Consider the following 21,665-nt stretch of genomic DNA (forward strand, 5'->3'; position numbering starts at 1 on the left):
CATATTTCACCTGTATTATGGCACAAGGGGGTCCTACATCTTATTAATCCACAAATCTGGGATCTGTAGTTGGTGTTCTAGTTATTTTGCCCACACCCTGTATACATACACACTATGATTGGTATTACAATGACTTTGTGGTTACAATTGTTGTGTTGGAGATTCTAATCTCCACCAGGGCAATATCTGCAATGTGCGTTTCGTATGTTTTTGCATGGGTTTTCCCACATACTCCAAAAACATACTAAAGTTTTAACTGGTTTCCTATGAAATTGGCCATAACATGTTAGGAAATCTCTGACTACGGGTTATAATGAACTTTTATGCACAGTAACACAACATTTCGTTCTAAAGATTATATTGTTAGGTAGGTAAAATGCATGACATGTCAGACACCAGGACATGTGGGACAATACCTGACACCAGTTAGTATATGGTGCAGAAGATGTTCTCAACCATGAAATACCCTCCTCCAACTCTGTTTTCTTATCTTCAACATATTGGGTTTCTGGGATTGGACTAGAATAGAGAGAAAGCTGCAAAAAATCAAAAATTAAATGAATATATAGAGATTTTCATACAAGCATATATATCAACTCCTTAAAGTGTAAGCTCAGAAGCCTAAAAGATCTTAAGGTCCACAAAACTTATTTAGTTTTGGACTTGGACTATATGTGACTTAGATTTAGACTTTAATTCTGAGACCCCAAGCTAAATTAGGATGTGGCAAAATCTGCAGGAAAAGCAGTTCATGTCAATACAATCATGTAAATAAAAAAATACATTATATATTAAATCAAGTACAAAAGTTTCTCAAACTTTTCAAAATAAAACTGATATCCTTACTATAATACAAATAAAATAATGAATTCAGTTTCAAGAAATATTTTAAAGCTTTTCTTCTCTATTAGCCCCTTGGCAATCAGCAACGTGGCGTAGCGCCTGTAATACTTGGCGATCAGCTTTGATCCCCAGGGGAGTTATGTCTGGTCATCCATTTAAAGAAGACATGTGGCTAGGACTGGTTAAAAAAAAAAAAAATCTAAAAGTGAAAAAAAAAATATCAGTTTAACCTCTGATGTGCAGATTATATATTTTGTTTGTACACCCCACCTCCACCCAAACTGCACACCTCCAGGACTCAATTTTGTGTCCATCTGAGCCTAAGTTTCACACCCTCTTCTGAAAGACAGTAACCGCCCAGTTGGCTACTGGAGGAAATGCAGATTTATATTATAAATGTTTCCGGCTTCTTTTCAGCAGAAAGCGGTATCTGGAGCCATAAAAAAGGCTTTTCCCACTGTGATAAAATGTCATCTCCCACTGCGTTCTTTTTGTGTCCCTGCAGTTTTCTCTTACCTCTTCCACTTTTATGAGTGTCTTCGGATCAGTCTTTGTTTTACTGTCTGCATGCACGTGAATAGTGGCAAAACCCAGGCTAGCAGGAACAGCCAAAAAGGTCACTGCCTAATGAATAAAAACCATCTGTTCAGTATATATAGGCTTTACAATTAACAACAGGTCAGTATTATGGACATCAGGAGAAGTAAATTCAAAGCACCACACAATGTAAAGAGCTGGCTGGTAATTATCAAAAAGATGTTCACGTTATCACTATGTATGTAGTAGGGACCGACCGATATCGATTTTTCAGGGCTGATACTGATAATCTGTGACCTTTCAGGCCGATAGTCGATAACTTATACTGATATGCCGGTATAAGTTATGGGCTATTTCCCCCCCCGACACCGCAGAAGCCGCTGCAGATCAATGATTTAAAGCGGGCGCTTTAAATCAATGAACTGCAGTGGCTTTTGCGGGGCCAGAGACCGCCGCCTGCTTCTCTCCCCCTGCCTGTCCTGGGGTCCTCCCTAGTCCAACCACCACCGCTGCCCCATTGCCTCCCTCATCCCCAGTTTTATAATTACCTGTTCCCGGGGTCCGCGCTACTTCTGGCTCCGGCTGCTTCCTGAGCTGTCACTGTGCGCACTGACGGTGACGTCGCGTTGAGGACGTCACTCGTCATTGCGCTGTGCAGCGCACAGCAAAAGCGCAGGACGCGGCAGGAGCCAGAAGTAGCACGGTATTAGAGCCAGAAGTAGCGGGGTATTATCGGCAAGGTAATTGCCGATACCGATAATGTCCAAAATCGTAAATATCGGACAATAATATCGGCCAAACCGATAATCGGTCGATCCCTAGTATGTAGGGCAGTATTTCAGATATTCCCAGAAATAAATATGTAAGCGAAACAAAGAAACTGTTGGGAGATTTTTTTGTTCCACTAAAATCTTCCAGTTTAGGGGTACTCCGGTGGCAAACAATTTTTTCTAAATCAACTGGTGCCAGAAAGTTAAACAGATTTGAAAATTACTTCTATATAAAAATCTTAACATTTCCAGTACAATACAGCTGCTGTATGTTCCACAGGAAGTTCTTTTCTTTTTGAATTTCTTTCCAGTCTGACCACTGTGCTCTCTGCTGACACCTCTGTCCATGTCAGGAACTGTCCAGAGTAGGAGCAAATCTCCATAGCAAACCTATCCTGCTCTGGACAGTTCCTGACATGGACAGAGGTGTCAGCAGAGAACACTGTGGTCAGACAGAAAGAAATTCAAAAAGAAAAGAACTTCCTGTGGAGCATACAGCATCTCATAAGTACTGGAAGGATTAAGATTTTTAAATAGATGTAATTTACAAATCTGTTTAACTTTCTGGCATCAGTTGATTTAAAAAAAAAATGTTTTTAACCGGAGTACCCCTATAAGAAGCTGCCAGTCTCCCGCCATAAAAATATCTGATTAAAAAAAAACACAGAGACTGCAATGTGTGTCTATCAAGGGTCTGTTAATATGTCATCTAGATGATCAAATAGTAACCAAATGTCCATATTTGTAAAAATAAATAAATACAAATAATAAAAATGTCCTTATTTTTTTTACGCATTATGTATCAGGAATGCTTTTAAAAGGAACCAAAATTTTCAGGAATGAGAATATATATACAGTCATGGCCGTAAAAATGTTGGCACCCCTGAAATTTTTCTCGAAAATTAAGTATTTCTCAGAGAAAAGGATTGGAGTAACACATTTTGCTATACACATGTTTATTCCCTTTGTGTGTATTGGAACTAAACCAAAAAAGGGAGGGAAAAAGCAAATTGGACATAATGTCACACCAAACTCCAAAAATGGTCTGGACAAAATTATTTGCACCCTTTCAAAATTGTGGAAAAATAAGATTGTTTCAAGCATGTGATGCTTCTTTAAACTCACCTGGGGCAAATAACAGGTGTTGGCAATATAAAAATCACACCTGAAAGCAGATAAAAAGGAGAGAAGTTCACTTAGTCTTTGCATTGTGTGTCTGTGTGTTCCACACTAATCATGGACAACAGAAAGAGGAGAAGAGAACTGTCTGAGGACTTGAGAACCAAAATTGTGGAAAAATATCAACAATCTCAAGGTTACAAGTCCATCTCCAGAGATCTAGATTTGCCTTTGTCCACAGTGCGCAACATTATCAGGAAGTTTTCAACCCATGACACTGTAGCTAATCTCCCTGGGCGTGGACGGAGGAGAAAAATTGATGAAAGGTGTCAACGCAGGATAGTCCGGATGGTGGATAAGCAGCCCCAGAGGTGCAAGAAGCTTATTGATGGTTATAGGAAGTGACTGATTTCAGTTATTTTTTCCAAAGGGTGTGTAACCAAATTTAAGTTAAGGGTGCCAATAATTCTGTCCAGCCCATTTTTGGAGTTTGGTGTGACATTATGTCCAATTTGCTTTTTTCCTCCTTTTTTTTTGGTTTAGTTCCAATACACACATAGGGAATAAACATGTGTATAGCAAAACATGTGTTACTGCAATCCTTTTCTGTGAGAAATACTTCATTTTCTAGAAAAATTTCAGGGGTGCCAACATTTACGGCCATGACTGTACATTGACACTTGCACCTTTAGTTACTACTTTTGAAGAGTTAATGAAGATTAAGGCAGGAAATTAGGACATCTGATCGTTGCACAAAGCTCCAGTCAGCCATGGCAGGTTGGAGCAATAGAGCGCCATTAACTCTGATCAATGCTTTGCTATGGCATAGCACTGAACAGTGTATGCAATCTAAATATTGCATGTAATAGTCCTCTGTGGGAACTATGATAGTGTAAAAAAAAAGTTAAAAAAAAAAGTAGTAAATGATTTAACCCCTTCTGTAATAAAAGTTTGAATCACCTCACATTTTCTATAAAATAACAAATATGTAAACAAAAAAAACCAAACACATATGTAGAATCAACGCGTGCGTTAATATCTGAATTATATAAATATAATGTTAATTAAACTGCTCGGTCAACGGCGTATACATAAAAAAAATTGCGTATTTTTGGTCACTTTCTATACCCTGAAAAAAAATGTATAAAAAAGCTATCAAAACAAACATGGTACCAACAAAAACTAAAGATCACGACGCAAAAAAATTAGCCCTCATATAGCCTAGTATACAGGAAATTAAAAAAGTTATAGATAGGGGTCAGAAGAGGACATTTTTAAACATGTTAATTTTCATACAAAAAGTTATACTTTTTAAAATAAGTAAGCAAAATAAAACCTATATAATTTGGGTATCATTTTAATTGTATGGACCTACAGAATAAAGTGTCTTTTTTACAGAAAAGTGCACTGTGTAGAATCGGAAGCCCCCAAAATTTTCAAAATGACAGATTTTTTCCCCCCGATTTTGCACCACAAATTATATATATATATATATATATATATACATACATATACACACACTTTTTCTTGCCATATATTTTGTGGTGAAATTACTAATGTCATTACAATGGTGTCGTAAAAAGCCCTCATATGGGTCTGTAGGTGGAAAATCGAAAGCGTAATGATTTCTAGAAGATGAGGAGGAAAAAATGAAAAAACCTGATGTCCTGAAGGGGTTGAAATCTACCACCTATACCTGCATTCCTCAACCTGTGGTTCGCCCATGTTACCGGTCCAAAGGAACAAGGTTTTCTAGTTCTGGTTTCATACACACAGAGACATCCAGTGTACTAGAAGTGCCTCAATGATTCTCTCCTAGAAGCAATGCTTGGGGCAAGATCACTGTGAAGCAAAAAGTTGTGTCAAGGGACATTGACTGTACAGGAATGAAAGAGGATTTATCACAAGCAGGAGAGGCTGAGATTTCATTCAGGCCCTGTCATTTTAATGTTCGAGTAGCCATCAGGATTAACCCCTTAAGGAAACAATTTTTCAACTTTGCGTTTTCATCTTTTTATTTTATTAAGTCTGTACATTTTTGACCTACAGGTCCATATGAGGGCTTGTTTTATGTGGGACCAAGTGTATTTGTAATGACATCAAAAATGTTACAACAAAATGTACATCAAAGCAAAAAAAAAAAAAAAAAAATATTATATATTTGTGGGAAACAAACATGCAATTTTTTAACTTTTTTTTTTTTTTTTTTTGGAGGGGGGAGGTTTTTATTTATTTTTATTTTTTTTATTCTGTAGGGCCATATCATTAGAACGATACCCAATTCATACAGGTTTCATTTTTGTTCTTTAAGAAAAAATTATAACTATTTGTAAGAAAATGAATATGCTTAAAATTGTCCTCTTTTGACAAATGTAACCCTTTTATTCTTTTTGTATATGGGGCTGTTTCTACTCATTTTTTTTCTGGTATATGAAGTGACCAAAAATCAGCCAGCCATTCTGGAGTTACGTTTACGCTATTTACAATGAAGTTTCACTAACAATATATTTGAAAAATTTCTGCACATAGCAATACCAAATTTTGTTTATTTTAGATACAATTATTTTATTAGAAAAATGGGAAAAGAGGGGTGATTTTAACTTTTATTAGGGGAGGGGCATATTCACATTTGTTAACACTCCCCCCCCCCCCCCCCCACACCAATTTTCTAGTCCCCATAAGAGACTATTAGGCTATGTTCACATGTGGAATTTTCGTGCGGACATTCCGCCGTCAGCAGAGCATCGGCAGAACATGTGTTATTAGAATAGAAATGCGCCGTCTCATAGGCAGCAATGCATTTCTGTGCGGACTCCCCAAAAAAAAAATAGACATGTCTATCCTTTCTGCAGACTCCGGAATTAGAAAATTCCGCCATGTGCACAGTGCATCAGAATCCCATTTAAATCAATGGGATTCTGCCGCAGTAGAATATCTGTGTGGAATTCTTCTGCGGAATTCCACACAGAAATTCTATCGTGTCAACATTGTCTCACATGCTATCTTGGGATATGCAATAGCATAGCATTGATCAGTTTTATCGGCCCCTTCTTGTAGGAGCCTGTAAAATAGGATCACTGAGGGGCATGTAGGCAAGTGAGGGACCTCTGGCAGCCATCTTAGCTGATCAGAACCCTACCCTACCCTACACCTAAGCTAACCTGCACGTCATTTACATTTTTAAATCCTGCAACTTTATGGGCACTGTCAGGTTCTATTGGCAAAACATTTTCTTTCTTATATACTTTATAAGAAAATTTTATTTCCTTTTTATAGAAATCATAGCTTACAATAAACACCACTAGAGGTCCCCATACAATCAAGAACATAATCCTGTCTGGCTGCAACATTATCTTAGTCCATGAGTCATGGACAATGTCCAGTAAGTGAGGGTGGGACTAGTACTTCTCTGAGCTCACTTGCGCCCTATCAGAATGCAGCATGAAATCAGAGAGGAGGGGGTTACAGAGCAGCCTTCAGTAATCGGATGAAGAGACCCAGCACAGCACAGCAGCAGAGGAAGATAAGTCATGCAGAGTGAGGACACACCCCCTCCAAAGCACAGGATGACAAACCAAGTGAGCAACAGATAGAAGGTATTTGTGAGAGAAATATAGGTGCTAGACACAATAATTACAGATACATGACTTATGTTCATCTAGGAATGCTCGGACCTGACACCCATAATGTGGCGGTGCACCATCTTGCTGGAAAAACTCAGGGAACGTTCCAGGTCCGAGCATTCCTAGATGAACAGTTTCCTGGAAAGTGGATTGGTCGTCGTGGCCAGTTGAATGGCTTCCAAGGTCTCCCGATCTGAACCCCTTAGACTTTTATCTTTGGGGTCATCTGAAGGCAATTGTCTATGCTGTGACGATACGAGATGTTCAGCACCTGAAACTACGGATACTGGAAGCCTGTGCTAGCGGTGTTGCTATCAGTGTGTGAAGAGTGGGAGAAGAGGGTTGCATTGACAATCCAACACAATGGGCAGCACATTGAACACATTTTATAAGTGGTCAGAAACTTGTAAAATAACTAATGTAAGAATAAATTTACGTTAAAACTAAGCACATCATTGTTTTTCTTGTGAAATTCCCAATAAGTTTTATGTGTCACATGACCCTCTTCCTATTGAAAAAACAAAAGTTGGATTCAAAATGGGCGACTTCAAAATTGCCGCCATGGTCACCACCCATCTTGAAAATTTTCCCACCTCACATATACTAATGTGCCACAAACAGGAAGTTAATATCACCAACCATTCCCATTTTATTAAGGTGTATCCATATAAATGGCCCACCCTGAAGATTAAACATACACATACATGCACACAGTGCTGAAGTGGTGGTCTGTAAGCTAGGCAACGAGAACATTTGCTAAATGACTGTATTTGCAAAAATATATACCTTGGTGTGAATAACTACATTAGTTGAGATAATACCATTTTAAAGGTGAAGATATTACAGATATATTATTAAGCGCACTGGCTGCCAATTCCCTTTAAATGTAACATCTGGACAATTCATGAAGCCGGCATTCCACACAAGGGACAAGAGGCCCCTCTGAAAAGTAACGGGGCTTATTTTAGTGCTAGGATCAGAACATTTTATTCCTGATAAAATTCTAGCACAGCCTCCAGCTTGTTCTATGAATACAGTACAATCATATTAATTTCCTTTATAGATTCCGCTGCAGTTACAGACTACAAATGTTTCTGCTTTGTTTCCGGCTTTTCAATGATACAATGTTTTTATTCGTACTTTTTTCTTTTTTTAGCAAAAGGGCCACGTCTGTTTCCATCCTGTAAAATGATGCATAGAGTCATATTTCAGCCATTATGCTACATCAAATAAAAGTATTCAGGGACTTGGCTGCGACTGGAATGAATTCACCAAGTATGTCTGCGGGATCAGCCCTGTGTGTGGGAGTTCTTGGCAGCCATGCAAAGGACAGCAGTGAATGAAACAAGATTTTCTTTATGCATGGTTTGTGGCATAACAAAAATGATGGTAACTGCCCAACAAGAACGGCTCTTATTTCTGCATCTAACTACGGGGCTGGGGCATATAAGGGACAGAATATTCAATTAGTTCATTTTTAGGCTTTGTCCTATATGTTGGAGGTGTATCCCAGAAATATTCATATACTACAGACAATGGCCCAGGATTCTCAAACTGTAAACTATATGCCATTGTATGGCTATATGGTGCGTATGTTGAACGTCATTGGTTCATATTTATCAAACAAAAACAGACAAAAACAAGAGTGATTTGCTCATAGAAAATATTGTATAAACAATAAAGAACTGGAGTAAGACTTCTCTTCTGTCACGGCTGGTGTTAACAAAGTGCCGAGTGGAACATGTTATGGCCACCATTATTTTTCTGTATTAGTGTTGAGCTCTAGGTCCCACTTTTTAAGAGTTGTTAATTAAAGGGGTACTCCGCTGCTAGACATCTTATCCCCTATCCACGATCATGGCCTCCGGCTCCGAGCAGTGTGAACAAAATGTTCAAAATGCTGGAGCACCGGAGTACCCCTTTAAAGTGATTATTCAGCAATAGAAAAAGAGTTAATGTTTCCCAAAAACAGCATCACAACTGTCCTCAGAATTTGGCTCCATTCACTTCAATGGAACTGAGCTGCAAAACTAAACACAACCCTACTTATCTATTGCTGAAAAACCCCTTAAAGTGTACCTGTCAGATCCAACAAAATTATTATTATTTTTTTTTTATACATCTCTCAGTACCTAATCCTGACCATGTACATCACATTTTTATGTGTCTAGCACCTTTATTTATTTTTTTATTACACTTAATTTAGCTCATTCGTCTGAATTCCTCTCAAAGGGAGGGGGCGTGGCCTCACTGTGCAGGTCTCCGCCCCCTCCCTCAGTATGCTGTCTGCTCACATCTCCCCTAGCATTAGCAAAACTCCAACTCCCAGCTTATCCTCACTGACAGTAGTGGGACACAAGCTGACAGTGGGAGGATTTTTCCTCAAGCTGTGAGCTCTGCGCTCAGCTGTCAATCAAGGAAGTGTGTCCATGACATAGGTGATGATGCATGGACACAGCAGGACTAGTAGGTGTCCAAGCAGGAAGGGGGGGGGGGGCAGTTGTTTGACTGGCTTTTTCAGTATGAAATAAAGTGCTCTGTGGGTGCACAACAGGGCGCATAAGAGAAGGATCGCCATTGGGATTTGGGAGAGAGAATTTGGCTGGAATTCAAGTCGGGGGCCATGTGCGTTTACAAAGCCCCCATGGTGTCAGAACAGTGGACCCCCCCACACGTGACCCCATATTGGAAATTACACCCCTCACTGAATGTAATAAAGGGTGCAGTTTATACCACACTGGCATTTATACCACACTGGTGTTTGACAGATTTTTGGAATAGTGGGCTGTGCAAATGAAAAATTTAATTTTTCATTTTCACGGACCATTGTTCCAAAAATCTTTCAGACATCTGTGGGGTGTAAATGCTCACTGCAGCCCTTGTTACATTCCTTGAGGGGTGTAGTTTCCAAAATGGGGCCACGTGTGGGTGTTTTTTTTTTTAGTGTTTAAGTCAAAACCTCTGGTGCGATCAGCCACCCCTGTGCAAATCCCAAATTTAGGCCTCAAATGTACTTGCCGCTCTCACTCCTGAGCCCTGTTGTCTACCTTCAGAGCAATTTACGCCCACATATGGGGTATTTCCGTACTCTCATCTGGACCTGTAAGGATGCAGGTAAAACACTTGATCCTCCTGGCGCTCACCCGGTAGACATAGGAAGTCGTATAGACAGTAAATAATAAATTAGGTTTCTTTTATTCATCGCTTTGGACTACGCATTTCAAGGGGTGGGAGGGCCAGGAGGATCAAGTGTTTTACCTGCATCCTTGCAGGTCCAGATGAGATTTCCTCGACCACTACTGTATACTACAGAGACGGGCAAGATTCAGGCGGCTTCCCGACTTCAGACCCCGTCATCGGGCTTACAAGCTTCAGTAGGTGTTGTGCCCTGAGCATAACACCTTCAGGTGAGCAGGTGTCTGTATCACTGCCATTATTAACCTCTGCATCATCAGAATAACGGCACTGGCGCTTTTGTCTGTTTTGTTTTTAAATATTGTTCAAGTATTTCCGTACTCGGGAGAAATTGCATTACTTATTTTGGTGGGATTTTTCTCCTTTTACCTCTTGTGAAAATGAAAAACCCAGCATGTTAGTGTAACATTTATTTTTTTTTTTTTTTAAACGAGCATGCTGGTGTAGCCCCAATTTTTTTCATTTTCAGAAGTGGTAAAAGGAAAAAAGGCCCCCCAAAATTTGTAACACAATTTCTCCCGAGGACGGAAATACCCCATATGTGGCCCTAAAATGTTGCCTTGAAATACTACAAGGTTCCGAAGTGAAAGAGCGCCATGCACATTTGAGGCAAAAATTTGTGATTTGCATAAGGGCGGCTAACGCTAGGTTCAAACGGTGGAAAATTTCCGTGCAGACACTCCACCAACAGCAGAGCGCTGGCAGAACATGCCGGCACTATGAGTGCCGGGAAGTACACTGTCACATAGACGGCAATGTACTTCTTTGTGGACTCCGCAGAAAGAATAGACATGTCTATGCTTACTGTGGACGCCAGAATTAGTATTTCTGCTGCAGAAACATCTGCAGCGGAAATTCTGCCATGCGCACAAGAAAGCATCAGGCCGCAAAAGTTTGTTTGAGCCGCCATCAAATTGACAAAGTCTTCACTAAAAAAAAAAAAAACGTAAAGTCCATTTCATTGTGGACTGTGGGGTCAATTTGGATTTCTGGGCAGCCAACAAACCTAGATCAGTGACTCATGTAGGTGACCCCGTCTGGGCTCCTATATGGGGGGGGGAGGGGAGGGACAGGGGGAATTGTATAAGGGACAGGGTCACTAATATGGGGGACCTCTACTGTTACCCTGCAGCACCACCTTCTGGGGGGATCATCATCATTGGATGATGATGGGGGAGGAGAAATAAATGTGGGGGGGGTGGATTAATGTAGTGTTTTCACTTTATTTCAGTGTGTAGTGTAGGTGTAGTGTAGTGTACATTTACTGTAGGCTATTTTTACGGTGCAGGCTTTTTTTTTTCCTAAGGTGCACGTTTTTTTTTTTTGCACTTTTTGGGGGACGTTTGCGGTCCGTGCCACTAGCGACTGTTCTGCACTGTGTGGCAGGACCGTACCCAGTGTGCAGACTGCGCTGATTGCTGATCACTACACAGTGGTCTCAAAACTGTGGTCCTCCAGACGTTGCAAAACTACAACTCCCAGCATGCCGGACTGTCTGGGCATGCTGGGAGTTGTAGTTTTGCACCTGGTGGAGGGAGAGCACATACCCGCTGCATTGCCGCCACCGGACCACCTCCTGACAAGCACAGCCGCACACCCGAGAACTCGCCACACCTGCACACCCATTCGCTGACCGGGATTAATCAGAAAGGGTCCTGGGGTTTCAGGTGGAAGTGGTCAGTCATTTAGTTTACATTGAAATCTGCAGCATAAAATCCTGTGCATCAAATATACCCAGGATACTGTATGTGTGAAAGTGCACTGCAGTAAGATGTGCCAAATGTACTAAGAAGAGCAAGCCCTTTAAATTTAGAGCATCTTTCACTGCCTGTGAGCCACATATTAAAATGCACACCTGCTACTAACTGGATTGGATTTCGGACGTAATGTACACCAATTTCTGACATTAGTTATGCTAAATCTGTGGGGCCACATGAATCCACCCCCACAACCGCCCCCAACTCTCTCCCCCCCCCCCCAACATTGCTAGTTACTGCCCCCTTAAAAAATTATTCAAGAGAATGTCGTAGCAAGGGGAAAAGTCACTATCTTTTAAGCAAAGACCTTGCACGAAAAATTGCAACTTTTGTACACTAGTAAACTGGCATACAAGCATAATATCGTAGAGTCTGCATGGCCACTGTACCGGGTCTGCTGTATATACAGTATTAGCCAACAGGCAGGAACTGACTAGTGTACATGGTGACCAGCTTGTGTTTGGTAACAGGATGTATGGAGTAGAAAAACCTCAGGGTAGGAGTACAGAGGAGGGGTTTACTTACATGTCCTCCAAGTGCTCTGCATTGTCTTTACACTTGCTTAGGCCAGAGGGATCCTATATTATGACCACGCGTTGCGTTAGTAAACATATCTTATGTGCAGTTCTCCTGAATACCTTGGTTCTCTATAAATAACAGAACTATCCTAACCTGGCCATGTTGCCTCACTAGCTAATGTTTACATCGAGATAGGCGGCACACATCAAACACAAACTCTATTCACGTGCTCTAGGTTACTACAATGCATAGAGCTGTCACTAAACAGGAAATTCTCATAAAGTCTTATTTTCATTTACTAGCTTCCTGGAAGAGATCTAAGATTAGGAGGATTTCCTATGTGTATCCTGTTAGAATTCAAAGGCTGGCCTCAGTTTACAAAACAACAAAACCTATTATAGACGGTGTCCTACTACACAACAGACTAGACACACTAAGAATACAGGATATACTTTTGACGTCATATGGACATGTAAAAAGTGCCGAGACTTCAAAAACATTCTATACTTACTTCTACTCTTTCCGGGTTCCTGTGATATCCGTACCATATAGGAACTGGCCTAAGAGTGGACAGGTCATGTAGGGTCAGGATCTCACAGGAACCCAGAAAAGGTGGAGATCAGTGGAAGACTAGGAGAGTTGGGTACGCAGCTAGGGTGGATCGGAGAAGGCTCATTTATTATTTTCATATAACCTTCAGCCCGGACAACACTGTTAAAGTGTCCCTGAGATATGACTATAGCTGCTAAAACTCAGAGTCGGCTGGCAGTGACAGCCGGGCTCTCCTAAGAGAACGAAGCGACAGTGTATTATAGTCCCTGCTTTTCCGATCGCTGTATAAGCAATGGTCAATGAACACTATGTACACAGATCAGCAGGAAGAAATACTGCTTCCTGGCCAAGTACGGCTAATCCACAGCAATGTACGGTACACATATTACTAATTCACAGCAATGTACGGTACACATATTACTAATTCACAGCAATGTACGGTACACATATTACTAATTCACAGCAATGTACGGTACACATATTACTAATCCACAGCAATGTACGGTACACGTATTACTAATCCACAGCAATGTACGGTACACGTATTACTAATCCACAGCAATGTACGGTACACGTATTACTAATCCACAGCAATGTACGGTACACGTATTACTAATTCACAGCAATGTACGGTACACATATTACTAATTCACAGCAATGTACGGTACACATATTACTAATTCACAGCAATGTACGGTACACGTATTACTAATCCACAGCAATGTACGGTACACGTATTACTAATCCACAGCAATGTACGGTACACGTATTACCAATCCACAGCAATGTACGGTACACATATTACTAATTCACAGCAATGTACGGTACACGCATTACTAATCCACAGCAATGTACGGTACACATATTACTAATCCACAGCAATGTACGGTACACGTATTACTAATCCACAGCAATGTACGGTACACATATTACTAATCCACAGCAATGTACGGTACACGTATTACTAATCCACAGCAATGTACGGTACACATATTACTAATCCACAGCAATGTACGGTACACGTATTACTAATCCACAGCAATGTACGGTACACGTATTACTAATCCACAGCAATGTACGGTACACGTATTACTAATCCACAGCAATGTATGGTACACGTATTACTAATCCACAGCAATGTACGGTACACATATTACTAATCCACAGCAATGTATGGTACACGTATTACTAATCCACAGCAATGTACGGTACACGTATTACTAATCCACAGCAATGTACGGTACACATATTACTAATCCACAGCAATGTATGGTACACGTATTACTAATCCACAGCAATGTACGGTACACGTACCGCTAAAACACTGCAGTTTTGTCAATGTGCTGCATAGGCAATTTACATGCGGGACACACACACACACAGTTGTGCTCATAGGTTTACATACCCTTGCAGAATTTATGATATTTTAGCCATTGTTCACAGAATATGAATGATAACACAAAAATGTTTCTTTCACTTATGGTTAGTGGTTGGCAGAAGCCATTTATTGTCAAACAACTGTGTTTACTCTTTTTAAATCATAATCAAAACACTAACTACCCAAATTACCCTGATCAAAAGTTAACATACCCCAGTTCTTATTACTGTGTATTGCAGCCTTTAACATTAATGACAGCTTGTAGTCTTTTGTGGTAGTTTAGGATGAGGCTCTTTATCTTCTCAAATGGTAAAGCTGTCCATTCTTCCTGGCAAAAAGCCTCCAGTTTCCCTAAATTCTTGGCCTGTCTTGCATGAACTGCACATTTGAAGCCTCCCCAGAGTGGCTCAATGATATTGAGGTCTGGAGACTGAGGATGGCCACTCCAAAACCTTCACTTTATTTAGCTGTGGCCAATGACAGGTCGACTAGGCCTTGTGTTTTGGATCATTGTCATGTTTGAATGTCCAAGCACGTCCCATGTGCAGCTTCCTTGATGAGTGCAATTTGTCCGCCAGTATATGTTGATACATTACTACATTCATATTGCCATCAATTCTGACCAAACTTCCTTCCCCAAAACATCAGTGATCCACCACCATGTTTCACAGGTAGGAATGGTGTATATTTCATCATAGCCATTGTTGACTCCTCTCCAAATGTAGCATTTATGGTTGTGTCCAGTAGGTTTGAGACTTGTCTTTGTGCTGTATCAACATATACTGGTGGACAAATTGTACACGGCCATATGAAAAATGAATCAACTCCAGTTCAATGCGCGTCTTCTTTGCAATTCCTATGTTAATAATTAGAGACCTGTGCAAGTATAACTGTGCTAGCATTTGTAATTCTTCCCCCACAGTATAGTGCAGCACTATAGAGTATGACCTTTTCAGAAAAATCTATATCAGAGAAAATATTTGTGTGTGAACAATACTTTCAATAAAAATACAGGGGAATAAACAAAGCTATAGATTTCTTAGACGGTACTATACTGCCCCCTGGTGACTGCAGATGTGTATGTCAGGAGTCCACAGGCTGATAAAGTTAGAGGTTAGCAACAAAAATGTATCATCTAATGGTCCTTGAGACATGTAGAAACCCCCCATTCTGGTATCAGTGATGTCAGCATTTACCAACTGGCTAAATGCCACACACATATACTACAGTTACACAGACATATCAGACACAGTAAGAACATACCTAAACCTTGTCAAATGTAATATGAAAGCCTAAAGGGGTACAATTATTATTATTTTTTTTTTTAAATCAACTGGTGCCAGAAAGTTAAACAGATTTCTAAATTAAGTCTATTAAAAAATCTTAATCCTTCCAGTACTTATCAGCTGCTGTATACTACAGAGGAAGTTGAGTGGTTGTTTGTTGTCTGACCACAGTGCTCTCTGCTGACACCTTTGTCCTTGTTAGGAACTGTCCAGAGCAGGAGAGGTTTGCTATGGGGATTTTCTTCTGCTCTGGACAGTTCCTGATGTGGACAGAGGTGTCATCAGTGGTCAGACAGAAAAGAACAACTCAACTTCCTGTGTAGCATATAGCTGGTAAGTGCTGAAAGGATAAAACATTTTTATAGAGTAATCTACAACTCTAAGTCAAATTTATAGCCTTTACCTCAAGAACCTCACCAACTAAGGTGCATATTGATATGTATGGAAACGTGAATGAATTAAGTAAAAAAAAAACAGCTTCACTAATACAGAAAGAATTTGAATTCAATAAAATATAAAAATATAAAATATACTACACAATTGCAGGCACTAATAAATACCCCACTGGGCCCTAGTGGAGTATCAATGTTAAATGAATGGACATAAGATGTTAATTCGGCATATATGTATATGCAGTCCAATAATCCGGCACCTGGTTAAAAAGTCCCTTTGCGGAGCAGATGGTTGAAGTGCACTTGAAAGATATTATAGAATCAGGCTCCGAATAGTCAATAGATGTTAGAAATAAAAGATATTAATACTTGTAATTCTCACCGCCTGCAGCCGCCTGGTTCTCACTGGCGTGGACCGATGTCATGCGGCTGTTATGGGCTCTCCCGTATATCCACAAGATGGTACGTGGCGATCTCACACTAGGTTCGCAACCCCGATGGCAACGGGGTGCGACGCGGTGGTCCGAGCAACAGCTTTCAGCCTCTCCACAATAAATGGCTAGGTGGTAACAAAGCCGACACTCTGGCAGGAGTGTAAATGTAACACAGGAGCAGCGTCCCTCGTGGAGATCTGCAGGTGAGATGCCGCCAAAAAGTGCGGGAGATTGGAGCCTGGGTTAACTCCTCAGATGCCGAGATAGGTGCGGACGCTGGTGGTAGAATGCGTACCAGCAAAACTGTGAATAATGCCAAATCCTATACGCGTTTCAGTCCTCCGACCCCTTCTTCAGTAGGTAAATGTGCAGCATTTGCCTACTGAAGAAGGGGTCGGAGGACTACAATTCCCAGCACCCTGAAACGCGTATAGGATTTGGCACTATTCACACTTTTGCTGGTACGCATTCTACCACCAGCGTCCGTACCTATCTCGGCATCTGAGGAGTTAACCCAGGCTCCAATCTCCCGCACTGTTTGGCGGCATCTCACCTGCAGATCTCCACGAGGGACGCCGCTCCTGTATTACATTTACACTCCTGCCAGAGCGTCGGCTTTACCACCTAGCCATTTATTGTGGAGAGGCTGAAAGCTGTTGCTCGGACCACCGCGTCGCACCCCGTTGCCATCGGGGTTGCGAACCTAGTGTGAGATCGCCACGTACCATCTTGTGGATATACTGGAGAGCCCATAACAGCCGCATGACATCGGTCCACGCCAGTGAGAACCAGGCGGCTGCAGGCGGTGAGAATTACAAGTATTAATATCTCTTTTATTTCTAACATCTATTGACTGTTCGGAGTCTGATTTTATAATATCTTTCAAGTGCACTTCAACTAGAGATGAGCGAACTTACAGTAAATTCGCTTCGTCACGAACTTCTCGGCTCGGCAGTTGATAACTTTTCCTGCATAAATGAGTTCAGCTTTCAGGTGCTCCCGTGGGCTGGAAAAGGTGGATACAGTCCTAGGAGACACTTTCCTAGGACTGTATCCACCTTTTCCAGCCCACCGGAGCACCGGAAAGCTGAACTAATTTATGCAGGAAAATCCATCAACTGCCGAGCCGAGAAGTTCATGACAAATCGAATTTACTGTAAATTCGCTCATCTCTAACTTCAACCATCTGCTCTGCAAAGGGACTTTTTAACCAGGTGCCGGATTATTGGACTGCATATACATATATGCCAAATTAAAATCTTATGCCCATTCATTTAACATTGATACTCCACTAGGGACCAGTGGGGTATTTATTAGTGCCTGCAATTGTGTAGTATATTTTATTGAATTAAAATTCTTTCTGTATTCGTGAAGCTGTTTTTATACTTAATTCATTCACGTTTCCATACATATCAATATGCACCTTAGTTGGTGAGGTTCTTGAGGTACAGGCTATAAATTTGATTTCTATTTTTCCTCTGACGCCGGTGGGGACCGGTTATAGCCTTAATACCTCGTACCTCTTAGTTGTGAGCTGCACCTTTTTTTGAAATTGTTAATCTACAACTCTGTTTACTTTCTGCAGCCAGTTGATATGAAAAAAAATTTTTTTCCACCGTAGTACCCCTTTAAAGTTATTGTGTCATCAGAAAGTAACCTACTGATTAAATCAAGTTTTTATGTTTTATGTGTTCTTTTTTATTTCCCTATCTGTATTATAATTAAATGATATGATCTTGCAATTTCCATTCAGGCCACTAGGCCCAAAACAAAGCTGAGACTTCCTGTTTTGTATGTAATGAAAAGGAGGAGGCCGCTGGAAAGTGATCTGTACAGAATTACAGTGAAAGGAGACGCCAGTGTATAGATACGATAATAGCAGCTCAGCCTGTGGAATGACCTCTGCACAGGACACAGAGGTCACCAAATATGTTTACAGATCTACCTTATACAAAGAATAGGGTTTGGAGATGTTCATTATGCCTATGTCCATAAAGTTTGCCGTAAAACATGTCACCGCTGTAAAAAAACAAAACAGATTAGGCAAAATGGCTGCCTCCGTCATAATGTACTAAAAAAAAAAAAAAAAATTATTAATATTACAATCAGAAAATAGAAAGAGATTAGAAAAAAAGAACGTTTCAGTTTCTAATCAGGCAAAAACCTGAAAAATCTAGGTAATAAATTTCCTTTCGGGGTAGGGTCACACATGCCGTATTTTTCTGTGTATTTTCCTACACATTTAAGTCAATGAGTAGCAAAATATGCAGCAGCAAAATACACTAAGTGTGACCATACCCTAAAGAGGTTATCTCACCTGTCTGAATTTATACTTGAAGCTGAACAGGCTGTTTGCTATAAAAAAAAAAAATGTATTGATGTATTCACCCCCCAGAGGAGAGCACTGGAGACTAGGGACGGTGTTACCACAGAAAGGTATGTACAGGTTTTTGTTTGTATTTTATATAGAAGACAGGCTGGGCGGGTTTAAAAAAAAATTACTTCTGCCGGAATACCCCTTTAACATATACAGTAGAGCAAGGTGCATGGAGCCTGTATGATGGTACATGTAGTTCCTTTGGCTCTGTAGTATTCTATGGTGCTATGTATAAAGCCCAAATGGCTGTATTTGGAGGGGCTGATCATTCTATAAACCCCCTCATAGCGCTACCTCAGGGCGGTGTTGCATTTTGGGGTCTTCCTCTGTGTTGCTGCATGTGAGCTCACTCGTCTCACTTCCGGTTCCGAGGTCCTGTACTACTTTCGCTTTGGTGCGGCGTTGGCGGTTAAGTGCTGGCTTGCCAGCATGTTTAGGCAAACTACGGAGCATTGTTCTGTTTATGTCAGAGGGGTAGGGAACGCTTCCGCTGCCAGCACGCTCTGCATTCGTTATAGTATATTGTTTCTTACCGGGTAAGTTCACTTCCGCTGCCCGCATGCTCTGCATTCATCGTTATAGTATATTGTGTGTTACTGGGTAAGGTTTCGCTTCCGCTGTCTGCACGCTCTGCATGCATCATTACAGTAAATTGTTGTTACTAGGTACTTATGTTTCTGCGCCCGCATGCTCGGTATGTATGTTACAATGTCACAATATATTCACAGACTACGTCTCCGCAATGCCAGGCGCAGGGTTTAGTTACCCAGGGATCTGAACGTAGATTCTTTGTGTGTCAGGCAGATTGATAATTCAGGATGCACGCTCTTGGCAGCTTCTTAGGTTTTATTCCTCAAGCTGTCATGGGTTATACACCAATGGGTTGGCCCAGCTGACAGTGTCACAGGTGCTCCGGGGGCATGCATCATGCTTTGTTGCAAAAATTAGTTTTAATGTAGAATATTCATACTGCATGTGTTCTCATAGCATTTGTACTGCATGTACGCTCATGGCATTATACGGCACACACACTCATAGCATTTATTTTGTACGTACTGCACGAACGCGCATAGTGTTTGTACTGCACGCTTATAGCCCCCATACTGCACATACACTCATAGCCCCCATACTGCACATGCACTCTTAGCCTTTATACGGTACATACGCTCATAGCTTGTATATCGCACATATGCCCACAGCATTTTCATGCGCTTATAGTATGGTGCGGTACATAGGCGCATAGCTTTACACTGGTCATAAGTTCATAGCATTTATGCCAGGCGTACATTCATATGCTCATAGCAGTCATTCTGTTCATACGCTCATAACATTTATAGTGGTCATAAGCTAGTAGCATACAGTACATATGGTCTTAACAATTAGACTGCACGTACGCTCGTAGGGTCCATACGCTCATAGGGGGAGGTTTATCATTAGGTGTCTATTGTAGACACAGATCTACCCCTTTACACTGCTTGTGTAATTTACACTCTTGCTCAAGATTTAAAAAAGTTGTGCACTCCTTTGATAAATTTTGTGTAACTATAGAAACAAATCCCCCCCCTCGCTCTACCGTGCACTCCTTCTCTACCTCACAGAGCTGTGGAATTTTCCTGCGTACTCTGCTCACATAGCTAGAAGTGCTGGAGCAGCAGGGTGCGCTGAACAAAACTCTGCACAATAGTAAAACCATAAATCTTTATAAAAAAACTAAATTCTCAAAGAATTTTGCGGCAAAAAAAAACCAAAAAACTATTTTGGCTTTGTGCCGCGGTTTACACTGTTCACGTCAGTTTTGTAAAAGTGGGTGTGTCCACATATATTGTCTGCTTTACATGATATTTTCAAAGGGGTGAGAGTCCAGTTTACATTATGTCACACCAGCTTTTTGTAGAAATCACAGAAATGATTGTAGTTTTATTGATTTTGTTTTCTTCTCATTTTAGATACGTAAAAGCGGAGGAGTACGTAAGATTCGGCGGATTGCGATGATGAACAGCGTTTTTTTTAAATGTCAGTAGAAGGGTTAACGAGGGCTGTGGGGGAGTGTTTTTTTGTTAATAAAACATTTTTTTCAATGTGTTGTGTTTTGTTTTTTTTATTCGTTTTATTGAACAGGGAATAAAGGCATTAACAGAACAAAAAAAGGTAACCAAACTCGGCTCCGCACAAGCCACAAAGTAAGAAAATTTCCCACGCAGGGGAGTACATCAGCACCTACATATAATCAACAGAATAATATGACAGATTATGGGCATATTCGTTCATAACCAGATGAACCAGTATGAAAATCACGAACATGAGTATAGCCTATATACCATACAAGTAATAACAGTGCGTATTGTAACATCAAATAATACTTCTTCAAAGGGGGGAACCAGCTATCAAGAGAGAACGGGGGAAAGAGGCAGATGAACAAAGTAGGGGGGAGAGCAAAGGAGGGGGGAGGCACACAGACGAGAGACAACCGGAGAGACGGTTCACACGCCAGGGGGGAGAAGAAGACGCAGTGATAGGAGACATTACAAATTAGACACCAGGGGAAGGGGACATGAGAAGGGGAGGAAAAGAGGGCAAAGCAAAGGTATAGGGAGGCAATCCAGTCTCACCCAACTATATCACATGTATAACATGGGACCGTGACCTACATCAGTAGAATATACAGTCTAAAACTAGAGTCGTGTTAGCAAACCATCCCTGGAGGAGCGAAATTCAGTGGCAGAGAACAGGGTATCGGCGGAGGAACACCAGACACCCCACACATGAGTGAATTTACCCGGGCAGTTCCTGTTTTTATATACCATACATTCATATGGTAGCATAGTATTTATCAACTGTTTCCATGCAGACAGTGTGGGGGGCCTGGGATCCATCCACCTCAGT

At 41.0% G+C, this 21,665-nt stretch overlaps 1 protein-coding gene across 2 annotated transcripts in view; it reads right to left on the bottom strand.

Annotated features, from left to right (window-relative positions):
- Positions 1-21,665, bottom strand: part of APOO (apolipoprotein O) — a 68,313-nt gene that overhangs the window by 36,245 nt on the left and 10,403 nt on the right. Inside the window, exons 2-4 of one of the 2 annotated variants that reach the window (XM_056558591.1) lie at positions 18,351-18,424; positions 1,360-1,467; positions 417-536 (exon numbers count right to left, since the gene is read on the bottom strand). In XM_056558591.1, the coding sequence (XP_056414566.1) occupies positions 417-536; positions 1,360-1,467; positions 18,351-18,398 (276 nt within the window). In that variant the 5' untranslated portion in view covers positions 18,399-18,424. The remainder of the gene's footprint in view (positions 1-416; positions 537-1,359; positions 1,468-18,350; positions 18,425-21,665) is intronic. The other variant, XM_056558592.1, reaches the window with a different exon arrangement.

Source organism: Hyla sarda, chromosome 2 (genome assembly GCF_029499605.1).
Source record: "Hyla sarda isolate aHylSar1 chromosome 2, aHylSar1.hap1, whole genome shotgun sequence".
In the NCBI taxonomy this organism is placed as follows: Eukaryota; Metazoa; Chordata; class Amphibia; order Anura; family Hylidae; genus Hyla; species Hyla sarda.